Source organism: Ceratotherium simum, chromosome 8 (assembly GCF_057802395.1).
Source record: "Ceratotherium simum simum isolate JZ-2026a chromosome 8, ASM5780239v1, whole genome shotgun sequence".
NCBI lineage: Eukaryota > Metazoa > Chordata > Mammalia > Perissodactyla > Rhinocerotidae > Ceratotherium > Ceratotherium simum.
The window spans coordinates 56,220,300-56,244,832 of record NC_141907.1 but is presented as its reverse complement, the minus strand read 5'-3'; the positions used below and the strand labels follow the sequence as shown (position 1 = coordinate 56,244,832).

General features: G+C 35.6%; 1 protein-coding gene across 3 annotated transcripts in view; it reads left to right on the top strand.

Moving 5' to 3' along the window:
* The window catches only part of UGT2A1 (UDP glucuronosyltransferase family 2 member A1 complex locus), a 70,555-nt gene that overhangs the window by 5,643 nt on the left and 40,379 nt on the right, over positions 1–24,533 (top strand). For 2 of the 3 annotated variants that reach the window (XM_004419135.2, XM_087434398.1), the window contains exon 2: positions 5,215–5,844. The exons of the other annotated variant lie outside the window; for it this stretch is intronic. In XM_004419135.2, coding sequence (XP_004419192.2) covers positions 5,215–5,844 — 630 coding nt within the window. The remainder of the gene's footprint in view (positions 1–5,214; positions 5,845–24,533) is intronic. 3 annotated transcript variants of the gene reach the window in all.

Here is a 24,533-nt window from a genome sequence, read left to right as displayed (position 1 = left end):
ACTGACACGTGTGAAGGGACTTGCAGTGTTTGCGGACATCTGTGCCAAAGCTCAGATGCCCCAGATGGCCATTGTTTGAGGAGCGGAAGAGAGGAGGTGGGTCTAGGTGATGAGATCTGGTTACACTGGTCATTTTTAAAGTAAGATTCTCCCCCTACAATAAAAAAAGCACAGATGCTGTTATGAATTACTTACATGCATTTTTTTTCATTCAGTCCTCACAACTATAGGAAATAGGCACCACTATTCTCCCCTATTGTTTCCAGGTAACTTTGGTTTATAACATTATATAAATTTCAGATGTATATCATTATATTTTGACTTCTGTATAGACTACATTGTGTTCACCACCAAAAGTATAGTTGCCATCAGTCACCACACACATGTACCCCTTTACCCCTTTTGCCCTCCCTTCACTACTTTCCCCACTGGTAACCACCAATCTAATCTCTGTATCTATGTGTTTGTTTGTTTGTTTATCTTCCACATATGACTGAAATCATGTGGTAATTGTCTTTCTCTTTCTGACTTATTTTGCTTAGCATAATACTCTCAAGGTCCATCCGTGTTGTCGGAAACGGCAAAATTTCATCTCTTTTTATGGCTGAGTAGTATTCCATTGTACACATGTACCACATCCTTATCCATTCATCTGTTGATGGGCATTTAGGTTGCTTCCAAGTCTTAAATATTGTGAATAATGCTGCATTGAACACAGAGGTGCATTTCTTTTTGAATTAGTGTTTTTCTGCTCTTTGGATAAATACCCAAAAGTAGAATACCTGGATCATATGGTATTTCTATTTTTAAGTTTTGGAGGAATCTCCATACTGTTTCCTATATTGGTTGCACCAATTTACATTCTCACCGGCAGGGTATGAGGGTTCCCTTTACTCCACATCCTCTCCAACACTTATTTCTTGTCTTTTAAATAATAGCCATTCAGACAAGGGTAAGGTAATATCTCATTGTAGTTTTGATTTGCCTTTCCCTAACAAAAAAGATGGTGAACATCTTTTCATGCACCTGTTGGCCATCTGTATATCTTCTTTGGAGAAATGTCTGTTCAGATCCTTTGCCTGGTTTTTAATTGGGTTGTTTGTTTTCTTGTTGTTGAGTTGTATGTGTTCTTTATATATTTTGGATATTAATATCTTATGAGATCTATGGTTTGCAATTATCTTCTCCTAATTGGTAGGTTGTTTTTTCATTTTGTTGATGGTTTCTTTTGCCATGCAGAAGCTTTTTCAGTTTGATGTAGTCTCATTTGTTTATTTTTTATTTTGTTTCCCTTGCCTGAGGAGACATATTCAAAAGATACTTACAGCTAAGGTGTAAGATGGCAAAGAGTGTACTGCCTATGTTTTCTTCTAAGAGACTTACATTCAAGTCTTTAACCTATTTTGAGTTAATTTTTCTGTATGGTGTAAGATGATGGTCTACTTTCATTGTTTTGCATGTGGCTGTCTAGTTTTCCCAACACTATTTATTGAAGAGACTTTTCTTTCTCCATTGTGTGTTTTGGCTCCTTTGTTGAAAATCAGGTGTCCATAGATGTGTGGTTTTATTTCTGGGCTCTCAGTTGGGTTCCGTTGATCTGCGTGTCTGTTTTTCTGCCAGTACCATGCTGAAATCAGGGAGTGTGATACCTCCAGTTTCGTTCTTTTTTCTCAGGATTCCCTTGGATATTTGGGGTATTTTGTCGTTCCATATAAATTTTAGGATTCTTTGTTCTATTTCCATGAAAAATGTCATTGAGATTCTGATAAGGGTTGCATTGAATTTGTAGATTGCTTTGAGTAATATGGACATTTTAACTATGTTAGTTCTTCTAATACATGAACATGAAATATTTTTCTATTACTTTATGTCTTCTTCAATTTTTTTCAACATCTTACAGTTTTCAGTGTATAGGTCCTTCACCTCCTTGGCTAAATTTATTCCTAGGTATTTTATCTTTTTTGTTGTGATTGTAAATGGGATTATATTCTTGATTTCTCTTTCTGCTAGTTTGTTGTTAGTGTACAGGATCACAACTGATTTTTGTATGGCTGATTTTTTTTCCCTGCAACTTTACTGTATTTGTTAATTATTTCTAATCATTTTTTGGTGGATTCTTTAGAGTTTTCAGTTCCTAACTCATTTTATAAGGCCAACATTACCTTAATACCAAAACTAGACAAGGACAACATACACAGAAAAGGATAATTACAGACCAATATCGCTGATGCACATAGATGCAAAAATCCTCAATCAAATATTGCAAATTAAATACAACAATACATTAAAGGGATCATACACCATAATCAAGTGGGATTGTTCCAGGGGTGAACGAATGGTTCAATATCCACATATCAATCAATGTAATATACCACATTAACAAAATGAAGAATAAAAATCACATGATCATCTAAATAGATGCAATGAAAGCATTTGACAAGATTCAGCATCCATTTATGATTAAAAATTCTCAATAAAATGGGTATAGAAAGAAAGTATCTCAACATAAATATTCTAATTGGTGCAAATCTATGGTTGACATTTTTCATTCGTGGTAGTCATTTATTGATGTTTCATAGGCATTTTTTAATATTATTTTCTGGGCTCTTTAGTTATGTTTAAGATGTTATATTATAAAATATTCACAATTGTGAAACGTAAATTTTTTCCAACTTTTCGTGTTTTAAAATGTATCTCAACTATTATATTTAAAAAGTAGAATATAAAAGAGAGAATATGGGACTGGGAACCAGAGTACTTATGCATTTGTCTAATCTGCTGCTTACTAGCATTGTAACTTTGCGATTATTTAAACTTCCTTTGATCTATTTTCTTACTTATGAAATGATGGAATTGAACAAGCTGAGCCCATGTTATCTCCAGAATGACAATCTGACTATACTGTTATTCAACCTTTATTCAGAATAGCTGTAAATGAACCCATAAAGCAAACTCATAAAATAAAATAAAATGTGATCATTTTAAATTACTGAAATTCAGTTTTGTCATGAAATCAGGCATATTTGGTAAGAGTTATTACTTTTTCCATTGACACAAATTTAAATCTAAGGTTATATTTACATATATTCCCAAACATAATTTATTTTTTATCTTTTTATAATTTTTTGAATTTGCAATTATGAAATATGTTAGGCATACAAGAAACCAGAGAAAAAATATAACAGACACTTTCATTGATGCCAGTGAGACTAAACACTTCAAAATCTAAGTATAATTTTAAAACAAAAAAAATCTATATCAGCTATTAATTCTATTGTCTCTTATCGTTCTTCACTAAATTAGACAATTATTTTATTGTCCTGAAGAAACCACCTAACAGTGGCAACTTGACTCCTTGAATTTATCAATCTGCCAAAACTGAAATCAGTTTAAGAGGCAAAGTGTTTATTTGGGATCCAAGAACTGCAATTCAGGGAGCGCAGATTCAGGTAGAAACCCAAAAAGTGTCCCACTAGGGAGTAAAAGTCAGGGGCTTTTAAAGGCAAAGAAGGGAGGTTGTATTACAAAAAATTTTAATTGGAGTTGGAGGCAGAGAGCTAATCTTGGCTAAACATTGATTGATTATTGATTCTAGCTTCAGAAAATCCACAATCACCAGTCTTTGTGATGAGGATGGCCATTCTTTTGTGAACTTCTCAAACAATTGCGTAAAACGACTGCTGTTTTGGCTTAGTCCAAAGGTTCGGCCCAGTCCAAAGTTCAAGACAGCAAGATAGTTTCTCCAGAAAGGCAGCTCTGACTCCATTTTAAAACGGCTCCACTATGGTCAATTTTGACAAACTCTTCAATTTTGCTTTTATTCAGGGTAGTTTAGGATTGTTCACATGTATTTGAGATTCTAGGATATATTTCAATAAGCTTTTAAGTGCTATCCTAGCTATCACTAGTGTGTAGTTGCTAATTAATTATTATAGTCTACTTAAATGGACCTCAATAAATGGACAAATCTTAGTATTTTATAGATAGACTTTTGGTTATGCCTTGTATATTATTGTGTTTTGTCTCCTTTTTAGGGGAAGGCCATGACAACAACAGATTTCTTTATGAAGATATTTCAAATTCTTTTCACTAGTTTTAATTGCCATCAAGATTATTCATCCTCTTGTTGTTTAGTTTCAAAATCTAATTAATTTTAAAGGTACTGCCACTAGATCCAAATTGAGGCTGACTCTTAAAAGGACACAGATACAATTAGTGTAAAAGCTTCTCTCCAGTTTTTTCCTTTCTCTGCCTTCCTGGTCCTTTTGTTACTTGAGGGCCTGAAGTTACACAATTCAAAGGCAACAGAATGTGAAAAAAAATAAAACAACCCACCATTTAATTCCATTCTCATTTCCTGATTTCTATCCTTTTAATCTCTTTATTTATTCTTATTTTCTCTTTTTAATGGCAACCTCAAATTATTTTAACTTTTAAAATAGCAGCATTATATAGTTGGGAAAGTGATAATAATGCTGGTCTTTGTGCATTGCCAAAGTTCCTAAAGCTAACAAAGTTGAGGCATAAATCTGTAAAAACCCAGCAATGAATCAAAAAATGTCGTGATTGTATTTCCAATTGTACTACATTGTCATTTGTTTTTGGGTTTGCGACTCAACATTAAGTTCATCATCCATGCACTGGAGTAAATAACGTCTGCCACACAAGATTGTGAAGAAGACTGAATTAGACAATGCATGTAAAAATGCATTAGAATAAAGATATCCAACTTGAAGTTACTATAAGTTTTGAGAAAGTGGCTTTAGCAATAAGAACTATTGTTTTCTTAACTTAATTTTGGGAAAGATATATTAAATTGAAGACACATTTTATTCATCTTAATTATTATCACAGAGTACCTGGATACCAAGCTTATAACCTACTTGCTTCTTATTCTTTAAAATAGGACCAGATTTCATTTTTGTTGTTAGAATAATCGTATTAATGCATATATAAATTTGAATTACATTGTTTTCTTTTTAATCGATAGATCAATTGACCTAGGAATGTGTAGCCATCATATTAAATATTATTTCATTTGAGAAAAATCTACCTAAATATACTTTGAAAGTTTCTTTTCATCTTAAAAGATCTACAATAGGATGGTTTCCATAAAGGATATCACCATGCCTAAGAAGTTTGTCCAGCTGCTGGTTTTTAATTTCACGCTGACTGAAATTGTTCTAAGTGGGAATGTGCTAATTTGGCCAACAGATGGCAGTCATTGGTTAAATATTAAGATCATTCTAGAAGAGTTGATTCAAAGAAATCACGATGTGACTGTACTGGCTTCATCAGCAACTCTATTCATCAAATCCAATCCTGATTCTCCTGTGCATTTTGAGGTGATACCTGTTTCCTACAAGAAGAGCAATATAGATTCCTTAATTGAACATATGATAATGCTGTGGATAGACCATAGACCAACTCCTCTCACACTCTGGACTTTCTACAAAGAACTAGGAAAACTGCTAGATACTTTTTTTCGAATTAATATACAAATCTGTGATGGAGTATTAAACAACCCCAAGTTAATGGCAAGACTTCAGAAAGGTGGTTATGATGTGTTGGTAGCAGATCCAGTAACAATCTGTGGGGACCTGGTTGCTCTGAAATTAGGAATTCCGTTTATGTACACGTTGAGGTTCTCTCCAGCCTCTACAGTGGAGAGACACTGTGGGAAAATCCCAGCTCCTGCCTCCTATGTACCTGCAGCCTTGTCAGAGCTCACAGATCAGATGACCTTTGGTGAAAGGGTTAAAAATACCATATCTTATTCTCTGCAAGACTATATATTTCAATCCTACTGGGGAGAATGGAATTCGTACTACAGCGAAGTTCTAGGTAAGTCACTAAAATAATCTCTTATTAATAACTCCAGATATCTTATTTATTCGTATTGGTAATATAGCAAAAGGTTTCCATCCCACTGCATATGCCAAGCTGAAGTAAATACACTTCATAAAGTCCTTGATCATTCTCTTTGGAAAAATTCCTAAAAAATGAAATGGCAATATTACTATGTATGCTATTGTTTCAATGCAAATACTCTTGTGTCTATTTAGGTAATAGCTTATCAATGTGTAAATAAATCTTCAAAGATAAATGAAAGTACCTTTACAAGAATAAATTACAACACTGCCAAAAAATACCCTGGCAAACATTTTGAAGTGATACAGGATTTACTTTCCCTCCTGCATTCCTCATTCTTTTCTTTGTCTGCAGAAAACTTCCCAAATCCTAGGATTGGGAATCAGAAACCTGACTTTATACTCTCCTGTGCCTCTCACTATGTCTCCATCCTTAGGGTTTTCTGGGTGTTTGGGCTAGCACTGTCTCCGTCTTAATTTCTCAGTATCCTTTGGCAATCCTCAAGTTTCCTTGCCTTGCAGATTCCTTATGAGGATCAAACACAATAATGCAAACTGTCAAGGCCACTTCTGGGTGGTTGGTTATATTACTTTTCTTTCTGACCTTCATGAGCCCTCCTTCATTTCTTTGTCTATTTTCTTCTCTCCGGAATGTTTTTTCTTTAGATCTATCAGTAGAACTAATTAACTAATTAACTACTTTCTTACAAAGGTAATATGCAAAATAGTCTTTTTACACATCTTTCAGCCTTCCTCTCTTCCTCCTTTCATTTATTTTCCTTCCTCCCTCCCTTCCATCCTTCCTTTCATCCTTCATTCCTTTCTTATTTCTTGCTTTCTTTGTGTAATAAACTGTTGAACACCAATCCAGTACCTGCCACTTTTCTAGGTACTAGGAATACAACAGTTAGCAAAACAGATCATAATCTATCCTACTCCTTTGAAGCTTACATTCTAGTAAGAGGACACAGACAATAAGTAAAATATATAGGATGTCAGACTGCGATATATGCTATATAGTTACATAAGAAGAATAGATAATTCTGGGAGTAGGGTTACACTTTTAAATAGGGTGGCAGGGGAGTGAGGGTGAAAGCCAATAGGACCCCTGGAGGCAAAGCATTTCAGGCATAGATAAGAACAAGTGCAAAGATCTGTGGCAAGTCATAGATGCAGCGATATCTTTCTATAACTTGACATTAATCCTACCTTTCGCAAGTAGAATTTGTATAATTTTTTTCCTGAATTTTGGAATATTCTTCATTTAATTTTCCATCACTTAAACTTTTGAACTTCTTTATAAAATTGGTCTAGAGAGAAGGTATTGAACATATCACACATATAAATAAAATATATACAAGGTAATTAAAATTTGTGTATACTTTTGAAGATATGGTAAGTAGAATTTTGAAAGTAAAATTCTGTGTTTTTATATTCGTTGTAATGCGACTTAACCATGTTTCCTTTTTCTCTGGATTCCAAATTTCATATGCCTCAAACATATATTTTGCTTTAAATTTAGATATTATTTATGTGATTATTTCCCAGGATATTTGAAACGCATTCTATAACACTCTCTGCCCAGATGTGTTTCACATACTGACTACTGCAGGTTTTGAATAAGAGAGTCTACAGTCCTTAAATAAGGGGATTGAAAAAGTAAGATGGTTAAGGGTCTTGGAAAACACATGAGGTTCTGGGTTCAAATCCAGTTGCTGACTGTGTGATCTCAGGAAAGTAACTTAAACTCTGAGTGACAGTGCTTCCTCCTCTTTAAAATGAAGTAATTATTTCACTGTACTCTTGAGGATGATCATATGACACCATATGTTTGGATATGCTATGTCAATTATAAAGAATTATGCTTATGTTGAATATTACTTACACCAACTACACAAGAACTCTGTAATGACAAAGCCCTAATTACACGACCATAGGGTTCTATACATATGCAATAAACCTCTGAAGAAAACAAATGGCCTCTGGGGTGACTAAATCTTCCTTCTCAAAGGAAGCCATGACAAATTGTTTAATGTATGAAAAAGTCTTTGTAAAATAGAACATTCTTGACTTCTCATTTTCACAGGATAATCTAGTTTCAGAAATCCGACATTTTGAAAAATTGGATGTCTTGTTTACCCAAAAACTTTATGCTCCTCATGTTACTAAACATATTTAAACAACAAATAACTACCTTGAATATTTTGTTTCAAATTGAAGTACACTGTCAAGAAGAATTGGTAAAATCTAATTTGTCTTTGTTTGCAATTACATTCTTAAAGTCTTAAGGATACCTGATAACTGTAAACTGATACTGAACTAGGGCAGGTACCTCATATATGATATTATCAAACACAGGAGAACACAGGAGATTTAATAATATGTCAAGTTTCTGTGAAGTGTCCATTTCAATGGCTGTTCTTCAGTTCTGTGGGAAAAATAAACTAGAAAAACAGCATGTTTAACTGTGGTAAAAAAACCCCTGATATATCTATATTGAAGGAAATAGAAATAAGTAACAAGGAAATATCTAACTGCATTGATTAAAACTCCTGTTTTATTTATCAGTATGGAGATCTTAAATCTTATGGATTAAGCAAATAAAAATGAGTATCAATTCAATTTTAAATATGCTTCAATTTTAAATTTTAATTATTGCTAATCCACACACTTAATGGAACAGATATATCTGGGAATATGACAATCATTGCTATTCACATCCAGGAGTGAATCTATTAACAAATCTTGCCCAGGCCAAGTGTTCTGCAGAACACCTTGAAATTGCACTTAAACTGATCTGTCTCCTAACCTCTGAGAGATCTGTTGTACAGCACATAGGTAGTTTTCATGTGGGTAGGATTTGGGACTAGTCTTTGATGCAGCTTTGAGAAGGCTGAGGGCTTGAATTCTATAGTGAAAATAGTTAAACAAGTAAGGCAACTGGGTGTTCCCATTTTGTCTGTGTCTTTTGGTTTCCTGTTCTGCCTCCATCTTTCCAAGTGCACTGCAAATCAAGAGAGCAGACAGCTCAGTACTAATCTATACACCACTTGGCCGGTGTAGCCTGCTTTTACCTGTCAGTACCATGTAGGTTCCATATTGGTCCCTCTTTTCCTGCTGCTAAATTTTAGATGGACTCCCTAGAACTAATGCTACCTCTCCCCACCCCTTGAAAAAAAACAAACAAGCCTCAGCATTTCACTTCTACCCTACTTGCCTGGAACTGGGCTAGATAATCACAACATTTTGTATATTTAATCTCTGGGTCCCTTTCTGAGCCCAGTGTTCTGTTTGTTTGTTTTTTTGTATCCCATTCCGATTCTAATCCTCATTGCCAACCTCCCATCCTTTCCCTGGAAAACCTGGATCTCTCTGTTAATCTTCCTTCATATAAGCCTTCTAGTTCCTTCTCACATGCGGCTTTCCTATTGTCAGTGTTGTGGGGTTTTTAAAATTCTGTGCAACCTTTCCTTTGAAGTAAAACGTAAACCGTAAATTTCACAGTTCATCGAAGGTTCACAATGTAATCCCACCCACGCAACCAGCACCCAAATCAAGAAACAAACATTGTTATACCAGTAACTCCTCCTCCTTTCCCATATCAATCCCTGCAACTCCCATCTAAGGGTAACCACTTTCTTGGCTTCCAATGCCATAGGTTAATTTTGGCTGATTTTAAACTTTGTATACATGAACCACACATTATGTACTCTTTTGTATTTTGCTGCTTTTCTTAACATTTTTTTTTTATATTCATCCGAGTTGTTGTATGTAGATGTAGTTTGTTCATTCTTGTAGCTATATAGATTCTATAGAATCAATTTGTAAAGGTACATGCACCCCTGTGTTCATTGCAGCATTATTCACAATAGCCAAGACTTGGAAGCAACCTAAGTGCCCATCAAGGGACGAATGGATAAAGAAGATGTGGTATATATACACAATGGAATACTACTCAGCCATAAGAAACGATGAAATCCAGCCATTTGTGACAACATGGGTGGACATTGAGGGTATAATGCAAAGTGAAATAAGTCAGAGGGAGAAGGTCAAATACCGTATGATTTCCTTCATTAAGTAGTAGATAATAACAACAATAAACAAACACATAGGGACAGAGATTGGATTGGTGGTTACCAGAGGGGAAGGGGGGAGGGAGGAGGGTGAAAGGGATAATTTGGTACATGTGTGTGGTGATGGGTTGTAATTAGTATTTTGGTGGTGAACATGATGTAATCTATGCAGAAATAGAAGTACAATGATGTACACCTGAAATTTTTACAATGTTATAAACCAACGTTACTGCAATAAACAAAAAATTAAAAAAAAAAAAAGAATCAATTAACCGCATATTACTTATCCATTCTGCTGTTGATGGACATGCAGACTATCTTGATTTGGGTTATTTATGATAAACATTGCTATGAATATTCTTGTGCATGTCTATTGGTGAATATACGTGTGCTGTACTGTTGGGTATATACATAAGTTTGGAATTGTTAGGTCATAGGGTATGCATATGTTTAGCTTCAGTAGATACTGCTAAAATCTAGTTTCTCAAGTGCTTGTGCCCATTAATAATCCCATCAGCCATTTACTAGGATTCTAATTGTTCTCCATGCTTACCAACACTTTTTTTTTAAATTGTAACAATGCTGTTGATGTGTACTGTTATTCCATTATATATATTTTTAAGGGCTAATTTATATGTGGTACAAAAAATACATGAAATATACAGTGTGGTTTGTTTTGTGAAATGTATATACCTTTGTAACCAACACATCAATCAGTCTCTGGGATCTCTTTCTAACAAAGCTGCTCTCCAAGATCTTTTCAGATGCTTAGAGTTAGTAAATCCTATCACTTAGTTTTCATTCTTCTTCCCGATTCACTTCCATTTTTCTTTTATGGGCCTTTTAATGCATCTTCTAATCATTTTAACCATAAAAGTACCATGATTATGTTGTCACTCATGTTCAATTTGCGGTGCATCAAGCATCTCTGGTCTGGTTCTCTACTCAGTGATTCTGTAGCTAATGCCTTTGCTAACTGTACCATCTTTATCATTAACTAAATAAATAGCTACTCTTATTAAACACCTACTTGGTACCGAGAGATTTGATAGGTGCATTGCAGAAATTATTGCTAATCCACACACAAAAAAAGCCAGGCAAGAATGATCATTATCTTTTACACATGAGGCATCAAGACTGAGAGAGATTAAGTAGCTTTGCTAAGTTCACAAAATATGTAACTGAACCAGATAAGATCCTAAGTCTGTTTAATCTACTATATAAATGAATGCATGGTTCCCAGGAATAAACCACTCCATAACTTCAGAATTTTAATTTTAGAAGTCACATATAGGGAAGAGAAAGACAAGTCAGCCCAACTCCCTCCCACTCTTTGCTTGGTGATTTGGTGTTTCCTATGAGCATTCTCTCATCCAACTTACCTGAAGACACTGCTATGACATCCGTTTAACTTGACACAGTTTTTTTGCAAGTTAAAAACCTTTTGAATATTTTGGTACAAACTCTCTGTGCTGTCGTAGAGGAGTGTATGGTTCTGAGTTTGCAGAACTTCGCTCTGCCTTGTACAAGGCTGCATTCTCGGGGAAGAGCATGCAAGGCCCCAGTGCCCTTGGCCTCTCTTGCTTGTTAACATTGCCATAGGAATTTAGAAATACTCTTAACTAGCTCCTGAGGAGGAAAAGAACTATTGTTACTTTTACTACCGTTAAGTGCAAATATTTAGTTTAAACTGAAATTTAAAACAAGTGCAATTATTAGGTTTAAAGTAACATTTTTATTGTCTCCATTTCAAGAATATATTATTTCTTTTAACTTTTAAAAATCATCTTTTGTGTCTTCTAGAGTGTTTTCCCATGTTTCTCTTTCACATTTTGCATATTTGTTGTTAAATTTTAGCCAAATTATTTAACTTATTTTGTTGTTTTTGGCATTATAAATGGGTTTTCTCTTCATCTTCTCTTTTGCCGGTCATCGTTTGTAACACATAAATCCTAATTATTACTTAATTTTAATTTCATATCCTGACATTTATCTATATTTTCTTGTGCTTTGCAGTAGTTCTCCAGACACATATTCATATAAACTGCTACTAGAAATAGATTGCATCTCTTTTTCTAATTCTTGTCACTTCTCTTGTCTAATTTTATTTCTGATAAATTCAAAGACTTATTTAATAATGAGAGTTGCCTTTATATTTTATTTTTAAATTTAGTTGAAATGACTCTAAATTTTACTCATTAATTAACTTGCTTATTTATGAGTCCTGTTAAGAAAATATCAATTCATTCCTATTTAACGTTTTCTTTTGTAAATCAGAATTGTGTCACATTTTGTCACTTTCTTTTTCCATCTATAGAAAGAGTTATATAATTTTCTAGTTAAGTTAATAGATGAATTATATAAATGGATTTCCCATTACTAAATTATTCCTGGAATGATTTTACAATCATTTTTGTATATATTGCAAATATTTTACTGAATATATTTGTATTGATGGATGACGGATTAGATAGAAATAGAAAAAAAATTTCCCTTTTGTGCAATCTCTTTAAGGTTTCTGGAACCACATCATAGACGCTTCATGAAAATAATCTTTGTTTTCCTTCTTTTCCCATGCATGTAACACTTTTAAAGCTTTGTTATTATCTGATATTTTAAGGTTTAGTATAATTTTCTTTTTTTCTCCAGATTTATTGAGATATAGTGGACATATAATATTGTGCAAGTTTAAGATATACAAAGTAATGAATTAATATATGAATACATAGTGAAATGATTACCACAATAAAGTTAGTTATACATCTATCATCCCATGTAGTTATAATTTAGTGTGTCTGTATGTGGTGAGGACATTTCAAAACTATTCTTTTAGCACCTTTTAAATATACTGTACAGTATTGTTAACCACAGTCACCATGCTGAATATTAGATCTCCCAAACTTATTCATTTTATAACTGGAAGCTTGTACTCTTTGACCAGCATCTCCCTATTCCCCCCTCCAGCCCCTGGCAACCACCATTCTACTCTTTGTTTCTATGAGTTTGGCCTTTTTTTAGATTCAACATATAAGTGAGATCCTACATTATTTGTCTTTCTCTCTTTCACTTATTTCACTTAGCATAATGCCCTCAAGTTTCATGTATGTGGTTGCAAATGGCAGATTTTCCTTCTTTTTCATGGCTGATTTATATCCCATTGTGTGTGTGTGTGTGTGTGTGTGTGTGTGTACATCACATCTTCTTTATGCATTCATCTGTCAGTGGACACTTAGGTTGTTTCCATGTCTTGGCTACTATGAATACTGCTCCAATGAACATGGAAGTGCAGATATCTCTTTGAGATGGTGATTTCACCCTTTGGATATATACTCAGGAGTAAGATTGCTAGATCATCTGTTAGTTGTACTTTTAATTTTTTGAGGAAACACCATACTTTTTTCCATAGTGACTGCACCAATTTACATTACTACCAACAGTGTACAAGGGTTCCCTTTTCTCCACATTCTTGCCAACATTTTTATCTTGTCTTTTTAATAATAACTATTCTAATAGATGTGAGGTGATATCTCATTGTGGTTTTGATTTGCAATTTCCTTGATGATTAGTGATGCTGAGCACCTTTTCATGTACCTGTTGGCCATCGGTGTATCTTTTTTGGAAAAATATCTATTCAGGTTCTCTGCCCATTTTTTAATAGGATTATTTGTTTTTGGCTATAGAGTTATATGAGTTCTTTATGCATTTTGAATATTGACCACTTAGATATGTGGTTTTGAAATATTTTCTCCCATTGGTACGTTGCCTTTTCCTTTTGCTAGTTATTTCTTTTGCTGTGTGGAAGCTTTTCAGTTTGATTTGGTCCCACATATTTATTTTTGCTTTTGTTGTTTGTGCTTTAGGTGTCATATCCATAAAATCATTGCCAAGACCAATATTGAGGAGTTTTTCCCCATGTTTTCTTCTAGTTTTATAATTTCAGGTCTTATATTTGTCTTCAATCTATTTTGAGTTAATTTTTTTTATTGCAGTAACAATGATTTATAGCATTATATAAATTTCAAGTGTACTTCATTATATTTTAATTTCTGTGTAGATTACATCATGTTCACCACCCAAAGACTGATTACAATCATCATACACATGTGCCAGTCACCCCTTTCACACTTCTCCCTCCCCTCTTCCCCTCAGGTAACCAGCAATCCAATCTCTCTCTCTATGTGTTTGTCTGTTGTTGTTTTTTATCTTCTATTTATGAGTGAGATTATAAGGTATTTAACTTTCTCCCTCTGACTTATTTCACTTAACATAATAGCGTTAAGGCCCATCCATGTCATCACAAATGGCAAGATTTCATCCTTTTTTTACAGCTGAGTAGTATTCCATTGTGTGTGTGTGTGTGTGTGTGTGTGTATCACAACTTGTTTATCCATTCTTCCTTTGATGGGCACCTAGGTTGCTTCCAAGTCTTGGCTATTGCAATGAACATAGGGCTGCATATATCTTTACACTTTGTGGTTTCATATTCTTTGGATAAATACTCAGCAGTGGAATAGTTGGATGGTATGGTAGTTCTATTCTTAATTTTTTGAGGAATCTCCATACTGTTTATCATAATGGCTGCACCAGTGTGCACTGTCACCAGCACTGTATGAGAGTTCCCTTTTTTCCACATCCTCTCCAACACTTGTTTCCTGTCTTCTTAATTATAGCCATTATAACAGGTGTGAGATGATATCTCATTGTAGTTTTGATTTGCATTTCCCTGATAATTAGTGATGTTGAACATTTTTTCATGTGCCTGTTGGTCATCTGTATATCTTCTTTGAGGAATCTTTGTTCAGATCTTTTGCCCGTTTTTTAATTGGGTTGTGATTCTTTTTGTTGTTGATATGCATGAGTTACTTATATATTTTGGATATTAACCCCTTATTAGATATATGGTGTGAAAATATCTTCTCCCAATTGTTGGGTTGTCTTTTCATTTTGTTGATGGTTTCCTTTGCAGTGAAGAAGCTTTTTAGTTTGATGTATTCCTATTTATTTTTTCTAGTGTTTCCCTTGCCTAGTCAAACATGGTACTTGAAAATATGCCGCTAAGACGGATATTGAAGAGCGTACTGCCTCTGTTTTATTCTAGAAGTTTCACGGTTTCAAGTCTTAGATTCAAATCTTTAAGCCATTTTGAGTTAATTGCTGTGTATGGTGCAAGATAATGGTCTACTTTCATTCTTTTGCATGTGGCTGTCCAGTTTTTCCCACACCATTTGTTGAAGAGACTTTCCTTTCTCCATTGTATGTTCCTGGCTCCCTTGTTGAAAATTAGCTGACCATATATGTGGGGTTTATTTCTGGGCTCTCGATTCTGTTCCACTGATCTATGTGTTTGTTTTTGTGCCAGTACCATGCTGTTTGATTACTATAGCTTTGTAGTGTATTTTGAAATCAGGGAGTGTGATATGTCCAGCTTTGTTCTTTTTTCTCAGGATTCTTTTGTCTGTTCGTGGTCTTTTGTTGTTCCATGTAAATTTTAGGATTCTTTGTTCTATTTCTGTGAAAAATGTTGTTGGAACATTGTTAGGGATTGCATTGAATCTGTAGAGGGCTTTAGGAAGTATGGACATCTTAACTGTGTTAATTCTTCCAATCTAAGAGCATGGAATATCTTTCCATTTCTTTGTGTCTTCTTCGATTTCTTTCAACAATGTTTTATAGTTTTCATTGTACAGGACTTTCACCTCTTTGGTTAAGTTTATTCCTAGGTATTTTATTCTCTTTGTTGCAATTGTAAATTGCATTGTATTCTTAATTTCTCTTTCTAGTACTTCATTGTTAGTGTATAGAAACACAACTGATTTTTGTATGTTGATTTTGTATCCTGCAACTATGCCATATTCATTTATTATTTCTAAAAGATTTTTTGGTGGATTCTTTAGGGTCTTGTATCTATAAAATCATGTCATCTGCAAATAGTGACAGTTTCACTTCTTCCTTTCCGATTTGGATCTCTTTTATTTCTTTTGCTTGCCTGATTGCCTGGCTAGGACTTCCAATACTATGTTAAGTAGAAGTGGTTAAAGTGGGCATCTTTCTCTGGTTCCTGTTCTTAGAGGGATAGCTTTCAGTTTTTCTCTATTGAGGATGATATTAGTTGTGGGTTTGTCATACATGGCCTTTATTATGTTGAGGTACTTTCCTTGTATACCCATTTTATTCATAGTTTTTATCATAAATGGATGCCGTATCTTGTCAAATGCTTTCTCTGCATCTATTAATATAAGTATGTGATTTTTTTTCTTCATTTTGTTAATGTGTTGTAACACACTGATTGATTTGCAGATGTTGAACCATCCCTGCATCCTTGGAATTAATCCCACTTGATCATGGTGTAGTTGATTTGCTAGTATTTCTTTGAGGATTTTTGCATAGATGTTCATCAGTGAAGTTGGCTTGTAATTTTCTTTTTTTATGTTGTCCTTGTCTGGTTTTGGTATCAGGGTAATGTTTGCTTCCTAGAATGAGCTAGGAAGCTTCCCCTTTTCTTCAATATTTTGGAAGAGTTTGAGAAGGATAGGCATTAAGTCTTCTTTGAGTGTTTGGTATAATTCACCAGAGAGGCGGTTTGGTCCTAGACTTTTATTTTTTGGGACGTTTTTGATTACTGTTTCGATTTCCTTACTGATGGTTAGTCTATTCCAATTCTCTATTTCTACTTGATTCAGTTTTGGAAGGCTGTATGATTCTAAGAATTTATCCATTTATCTAGATGATCCAATTTTTTGGCAGATAGCTCTTCGTAGTATTCACTTATAATCTTTTGTACTTCTGAAGTGTCTGTTGTAATTTCTTCCCTTTCGTTTCTGATATTATTTACTTGAACATTCTCTCTTTTCTTTTTTGTGAGTCTAGCTAAATGTTTGTCAATTTTGTTTATCTTTTCAAAGAACAAGCTCTTCATTTCATTGATTTTTTCTATTTTTTTTAGTCTCTATTTCATTTGTTTCTGCTCTGATTTTTATTTTTTCCTTCCTTCTACTAATTTTGGGCTTTGTTCTTCTTTTTCCAGTTCTTTTAGGTGTACTGTTAGGTTGTTTATTTGAGATTTTTCTCTTTTGTTGAGTTTGGCCTGTATTGTATAAATTTCCCTCTTATAACCACCTTTGCTGTATCCCATAAGTTTTGGCATGTTGTATTTTTATTTTCTTTTTTCTCTGCGTATTTGTTATCTTTGATTTCTTCTTTGACTCAATGGTTGTTTGGTAGCATTTTGTTTAATTTCCACATATTTGTGACTTTTCTGATTATCTTCCCGCAGTTGATTTCCAGTTTCATACCATTTTGGTGACAAAACATGCTTGGTATTATTTCAATATTCTGAAATTTATGGAGACATATTTTATGGCCTAATATATGATCTATCCTGGAGAATATTCCATGTGCATTTGAAAGGAATATGTATTCAGAAATTTTTGGATGGAATGTTCTGTATATATCTACTAAGTCGATCTGGTATAATGTGTCATTTAAGCCAATGCTTCTGTATTGATCTTTTGTTTGGATGACATATCCATTAGTGTAAGTAGAGTGTTAAAATCCCCTATTATTATTGTGTTGCTGTGTAAGTCTCCTTTTATGTCTGTTAATAATTGCTTTATATTTTTAGGTGTTCATATGTTGGGTGCATAGATATTTGCAAGTGTTATATCCTCTTGTGGGATTTTCCGCTTTATTATTATGCAATGCCTTTCTTTGTCTCGTGTAACAGTTCTTGTTTTAAAGTCTATTTTGTCTGATATAAGTATTGTTACCCCAGCATTCTTTTCATTGCCATTTGCATGGAGTATCTTTTTCCATCCCTTCACTTTCCATTTGTGAGTGTCTTTAGGTCTGAAATGGGTCTGTTGTACGCAACATATAAATAGGTCATGTTTTTTTATCCAATCAGCCACCCCATGCCTTTTGACCGGAGCATTTAGTTCATTGACATTTAAAGTAACTATTGATAAGAATGCAGTTATTGCCATTTTGTTACTTTTTTCTGGGTGTTTTAGCAGTTTTTCTCTGTTTCTGTCTTCTTATTTGCTCTCTTCCCTTGTGGTTTGTTGGCTTTTTTTAATATTACATTTGGGTTCCTTTCTTTTGATTTTTTGTACATTTGATATAGGTTTCTAGTTTGTGATTACCAAGAGGTTCATGTGTAATAACCTACGTATATAGCAATCTGTATTATGTTGATGGGCTCTTTAGTTTGACCTCTTGCTAAAAGCTCTACTTTTTTACTCCCCTGCCCCCATATTTTATGTTTTTGATATTATATCAAACCTCTTTTTTTGTTCATGTTTATCCATTACCTTCTTATCACGGAAATAGATAGTTTTAGTACTTTTGTCTTTTGACCATCATGTTACCTTCGTAGGTGGTTGATCTGCTACCTTTAATGTTTATTTGCCTTTGCCAGTGATTTTATTGCTTTTTATTTTGATAACTTTCTTATTCCTATTTGTGGTCTTCTCTTTTAGACTTCAATAAATTGTTTTAGCTTTTCTTGTAAGGCTAGTTTCTTGGTGATAAACTTAAGTTTTTGCCTATCTGGGAAACCCTCTCTCTCCTTCCATTCTGAATGATATCCTTGCAGGGTAGAGTATTCATGGCTGTAGGTTTTTTCCTTTCTGCACTTTAAATATATTGTTTCACTCCCTTCTAACCTGTAAGGTTTCTGCTGAGAAGTCAGCTGATAGCCTTATGGGGTTTACTTTGTATGTAACTTGTTGCCTTTCTCTTGCAGCTTTTAGGATTCTCTCTTTATCTTTAATTCTTGACATTTTAATTATAATGTGTCCTGATGTGGGCCTCTTTGGGTTTATCTTATTTGCTGCTCTCTGTACTTCCTATATCTGGATGTCTGTTTCCTTCTTTAGGTTAGGAATGTTTTCAGTTATTATTTCTTCAAATAGATTCTCTGCCCCTTTGTCTGTCTCTTCCCCTTGGGACACCAATAATGTAGATGTTAATGTGCTTGATGTTGTCCCAAAGGTCCCTTAGACTGTCCTTGTTCTTTTTAATTATTTTTTCTTTTATCTGTTCAGCTTGGGTGATTTCCTCTAGTCTTTCATCCTAGCTCACTGATCCATTCTTCTGTATCATCTACTCTGCTATTGAGTCCTTCTAGTGAATTTTTCATTTTCAGTATTGTAATCTTCATTTGATTGGTTCTTTTCTATATTTTCCAATTCTTTGATTGAAGTTATCACTGAGTTCATCCATTCTTCTCCCAAGATCTGTGAGCATCCTTAAGCCTCCAAGTTTATACTCTTTGTTGGGTAGACTGTTTGTCTCTCTTTCATTTATTTCTTTTTCTTAAGTTTTGTCCTGCTTTCCTACTTGGAACATAACCCTTTGTCTCCTCCTTTTGCCTTTTTCTCTGTGCTTATATCTACGTACTAGGTAGGTCAGCTACGTCTCCTGATGTTGGAGAGGTGGCCTTACATAAGAGATGCCTTAGGAGGCCCAGCAATGTACTTCTCTCTAGGCACCAGTTCCAAATGTTCCAGGAGTGACCCCTGTGTGGGCTACATGTGTTCCTCTTTTCTGGCATGGTTGCTCTTGCTACAGGTGCCCATGGAGTCTAGGCTGTCCCCCTAGCTGGCTGGTTGTAATGCCCAGCTGCATGTGGCTACTATGGTCCCTTCAGTCACTTTATTGGGTGTGGGGGTCCCAGCACAGTTGGCTGCAGGGTGTAATAGCATGTTCCTATTACAGTTTTTCTGTTAAGTGAGTAGGCCCCTGGCATGTGTAGTTGCTAGGCTCAGGGGCTTACAGTTGCTCTAGGCCTCTGGTCTGCAAGGCTGTTATCAGCTCTCTGAGGATTGCTGCTGAGTGAGGTCGGCCCCAGGCGTGAGAGCACCCAATTGTTTCAGGCTTTGGAAGGTGGGGTCGATCCCCTATGTAGCTGTTTGAGAAGCACAAGTCTGCTGCAGCTGAAAAGCCCCACAACCCACAGGGCCACACACTCAGTCAACACAGTTCTGCTCCATGTACAGACCACAACCCACTGAAGCAGACCCAGTCACCCCACTGCAGAGGCCCCAAACACTCCACTAACGCAGGCCCACCCTTCGCCAACCCTTTGCGCCACAGAGGCAGGCCAACTCGTCAGGCTGCAGAGGTTTCCAGCACCCTGCCTATGCTGGCCCACAAGTTTTCTGAGGATATGCTGTTGGGTGGGGCTGGTGACTAGTGTGGGCTGACTTCCCTGTCTGAGCTGGATTAAATCCATGATCTAGTGGTGGGTCAGACCGTAGGCTAACTGGGCAGGGGAATAACTTCAACGGCATCTGCCATCATCTATGTCAGCACTCCTGTACTACATCACAATAATTCCTGCCACCAATGTCAGTCCCCGGGGAGGTGGTCCCAGCCTGGGGACATCTCACTTCTCTCCAAGATACACCATGAGACTATCAAGTGAGCCTCTTTTCACAAAAGGACTGTACAACCTTTCTTTCTGGTGATTTTAGATTGCTTTCAGAAATGAGTGAATTTCTGCATGGGCCCTTTAAGAACAGGCATTTTTTTCCCCTTATGTCTGATAGTTTTTCTGGGGGTGTCCTCCATTGTTGTTACTAGCCAGCAGAGAAAGACATTATGACACTTTTCTTGGTTGTGCTGAGTCCAAAAGCTGTTTATTGTGGTAATGCTCCCCTACTCAGATCCCCCACTCTTCCAGGGAAGACTTTGTACCTTCAGATTTCTCCCAGCCAGCCATGAAATGCTGTAGCTAGAAGGTGGCTTTTTTCTCTCTGGAAAGGAAGTTCTGCCTCTTTCATCTCAATCAACACTGTCCCTTGTTTTGGGGGTTCTTTTTACCCAGTTTTCAGTTCTCTCTCATGGGTAATTGTTCAAGAGTAGTTGTAAATTTGTTGTGTCCTTGTGAGGAGATGAGTTCAGAGTCTGCCTATGCTGCCATCTTGACCTACTTTTCAAGTTAATTTTTGTGAGTAGTGTTGGATAGGAGTCTGATTTCATTCTTTTGCATGTGAATATCCTGTTTTCCCAGCACCATTTATTGAAGACATTCTCTTTTCTTTATTGTGTATTTTTGGCACTGTCGTCTAATATTAGTTGATCATAGACGGATGGGTTTCTTTCTGGGATCTCAATCCTGTCCCATTGGTTCTATCTGTCTGTTTGTATGCCGGTATCATATTTTTGATTACTACAGCTTTGTAATATAGCTTGAAATCAAGAAATATGATGTCTCCAGTTTTGATCTTCTTTCTCAGGATTGCTTGGGTTATTCAGGGTTTGTGGTTCCATACAAATTTTAGGGTTGTTGTTTCTATTTTTGTAAAAAGTGCCGTTGGAATCTTGATAAGGATTGCGTTGAGGCTATAGATTGCTTTGGGGAGTATGAACACTTTAACAATATTAATTCTTATGATCCATGAACACAGGATAGCTTTCCATTTATTTGTGTCTTCTTCAATTTCTTTCATCAATATTTTAAGGTTTTCCATGTACAAATTACAAATCTTTCACTTCTTTGCTTAAATGTATTCCTAAGTATTTTATCTCTTTTGGTACTATTGTAAATGGAAGAATAAATAAATTTTCAAAATTTATTTTCAGCTGTTTCTTTTTTTTTTTTTTTTTGTGAGGAAGATCAGACATGAGCTAACATCCATGCTAATCCTCCTCTTTTTGCTGAGGAAGACCGGCTCTGAGCTAACATCTATTACCAATCCTCCTCCCTTTTTTTCCCCAAAGCCCCAGTAGCACATCCTTCTAGTTGCTGTCTGTGGGATGCGGCCTCAGCATGGCCGGAGAAGCGGTGCATTGGTGCGCGCCCGGGATCCAAACCCGGGCCACCAGTAGTGGAGTGTGCGCACTTAACCGCTAAACCACGGGGCTGGCCCATCAGCTGTTTCATTTTTAGAGTATAGAAATGCAACTGATATTTTTATTTGATTTTGTATCCTGCAACTTTACAAAATTCACTTACTTGTTCTATCAGTTTTTGGGGAGAGTCTTTAGGATTTTCCACATATAAGATCATGTCACCTGCAGAGACAATGTCACTTCTTCCTTTCTGATTCAGATTACCTTTTATTTCTTTTTCTTGCCTGATTGCTCTGACTAGGACTTCCAGTACTATGTTGGATAGCAGTGGTGAGAATGGGCACTCTTTTGTTTTTCCTGATCTTACAGGGAAAGCTTTCAACCTTTCACCATTGAGTATGATGTTAACTGGTAAAATTAGTTGGCATAATTTTCTATAAAACATCTTGGGCTGGGGACATCATTGCAGAGGAGTCTTTAGCGTTCTCTAAACTTCCTAAAATTTACAAGCTTTCTTTTGCATCAATTTTGGTTAATATTAGATAGAATAGATAGACAGATAGATAGATAGATAGATAGATAGATAGATAGATAGATAGGCTATACGATTTTATTTATCTTTATCTAAGTTGTCAAATGTATTTTCTTAGAATTTTTGGAACTAGTTTTTTAAGTGTCTTCTTAATATTCACTCTCTTTACATTTTTTAAAATTCCCATTTATTATGAATTTTTCTGCTTCCCCTATATCCATTTCCATATGCAGTCATCTTCCACACTGACGTTAGTTTTAGCTGTTTATTTTGCCATGGTAACTTTATTTTATTTTATTTTATTTTTGTAAGGAAGATCAGCCCTGAGCTAACATCCATACTAATCTTCCTCTTTTTGCTGAGGAAGACCAGCTCTGAGCTAACATCTATTGCCAATCCTCCTCCTTTTTTTCCCCCAAAGCCCCAGTAGATAGTTGTATGTCACAGTTGCACATCCTTCTAGCTGCTGTATGTGGGACGCGGCCTCAGCGTGGCCGGAGAAGCGGTACGTCGGTGCGCGCCCGGGATACGAACCCGGGCCGCCAATAGCGGAGCGTGCGCACTTAACTGCTAAGCCACGGGGCTGGCCCTGCCACTGTAACTTTAATGAGTGTAATACAAGTGGCCTCATAAAATTCAAACTTGCTCTCACTGCTCTGTGAACCTCTTATGTTGTGATTTAACCTATCTAGCATGCTGAATGATGAGGGACACATAGCCCCAGGATATTGACCTACAAAGATATAAGCCAGACAACTGCAAAACATGCAAGTGAAGGCCTCTAGGATCAGTTAGCCTCTGCTAACCCATATTCACATAAGCATCAACAAGACCAACCCAGAACAGCTTTGCCTAGCCTAGATCAGAATTGTGATCAGATTCCTGAGCTAAATAGAAAGTTACTGTTGTAAGACACTAAAGCTTTGGATAGTTTGTCATCTAATAATGGAAAACTAATAAAAAGTCTTCTACCTTTGCATTGTTCTATTTGTTAAATCCTAGAACTCTATTTTGTTTTCACTCTACATATGCACTCTCTTTTCTGCAGTTCAATGTCCAATGATATTCTATAAATGTTTAACAACTGGCTTTCTGTGGTAAAAGAAAAGAAAAAAGAAAAAAACATGTTTGTATCATTTACCAGTAGCTGTGGTGTAAATCCTCCCACCTTGACTAAGTGCAACTTACTGGTAATATAACAACAAGCTTGGAAAAACTCCTAAACGTTAACAATTAACTCTTATGAGCCTGTGATAGCTAGGTCCATATAACTTCTGGCAGGTCCATTTGTGACACTAGCCTTGATTCATTTATATGCCCAAAGTCCATGAACACAAGTTTTATTGTACAGAATAATGTTGTTCTCCCCGATACTTGCTGAAGTCTAATATCTGGGCCTATAGATAGTAGGCCTAAACATTTTTTTCATATAACAAATACAAAGCATATAAAAATTCTTTGCTTAGCAATGCAGAAACTTCTTTTTCTTAGACAAAGGTATTCCTCATAAGAAATCTTGGAGAATAATAAATGCCTTCCTCTGTCATTCATTTTTATAGTTACAGCATTCTCTATCTCCACATGTATATTATGAATGTATACATTTTCATTATACATCACTTTTCACTCTTCAGGAAAATTGTTGATTTTGTAATATTTCTGAAAGACAAAATGGGTAGAATATCTATTCTTTCTCAACATCTTCCAAAATGCTTTTTAAAAGATTACCTTCTAGGAAAAAATATGTAATGTAACAACACTTCAATAAAGAACTACTTCAACGGGGCTGGCCCGGTGGTGTAGTGTTTAAGTGTGCGCACTCCACTGCGGCGGCCCGGGGTTCACAGGTTCGGTTCCCAGGTGCACACCGATGCATGGCTTGTCAAGCCAAGCTGTGGTGGCCTCCCATATAAAGTAGAGGAAGATAGGCACAGATGTTAGCCCAGGGACAATCTTCCTCAGCAAAAAGAGGAGGATTGGCATCAGATGTTAGCTCAGGGCTGATCTTCCTCACACACACACAAAAAGAACTACTTCAACAATTGACGGATCTTGAACGCTGCAACACAATATTTGAAATTTAGATAAAATGTCTACAATGCACTGGATATCTATAGGAAGAGAAGTGACCATTGTTTATCTCATCTAATATTCTTAATTTCTTTTGTTTAAAGATTAGTAATTCCCTTTAGGATTTAGTTTTTTGAATCAGAACAACGGTTCTGCATGCCACATGCCTTTTGCTGCTTATATATTTCACTG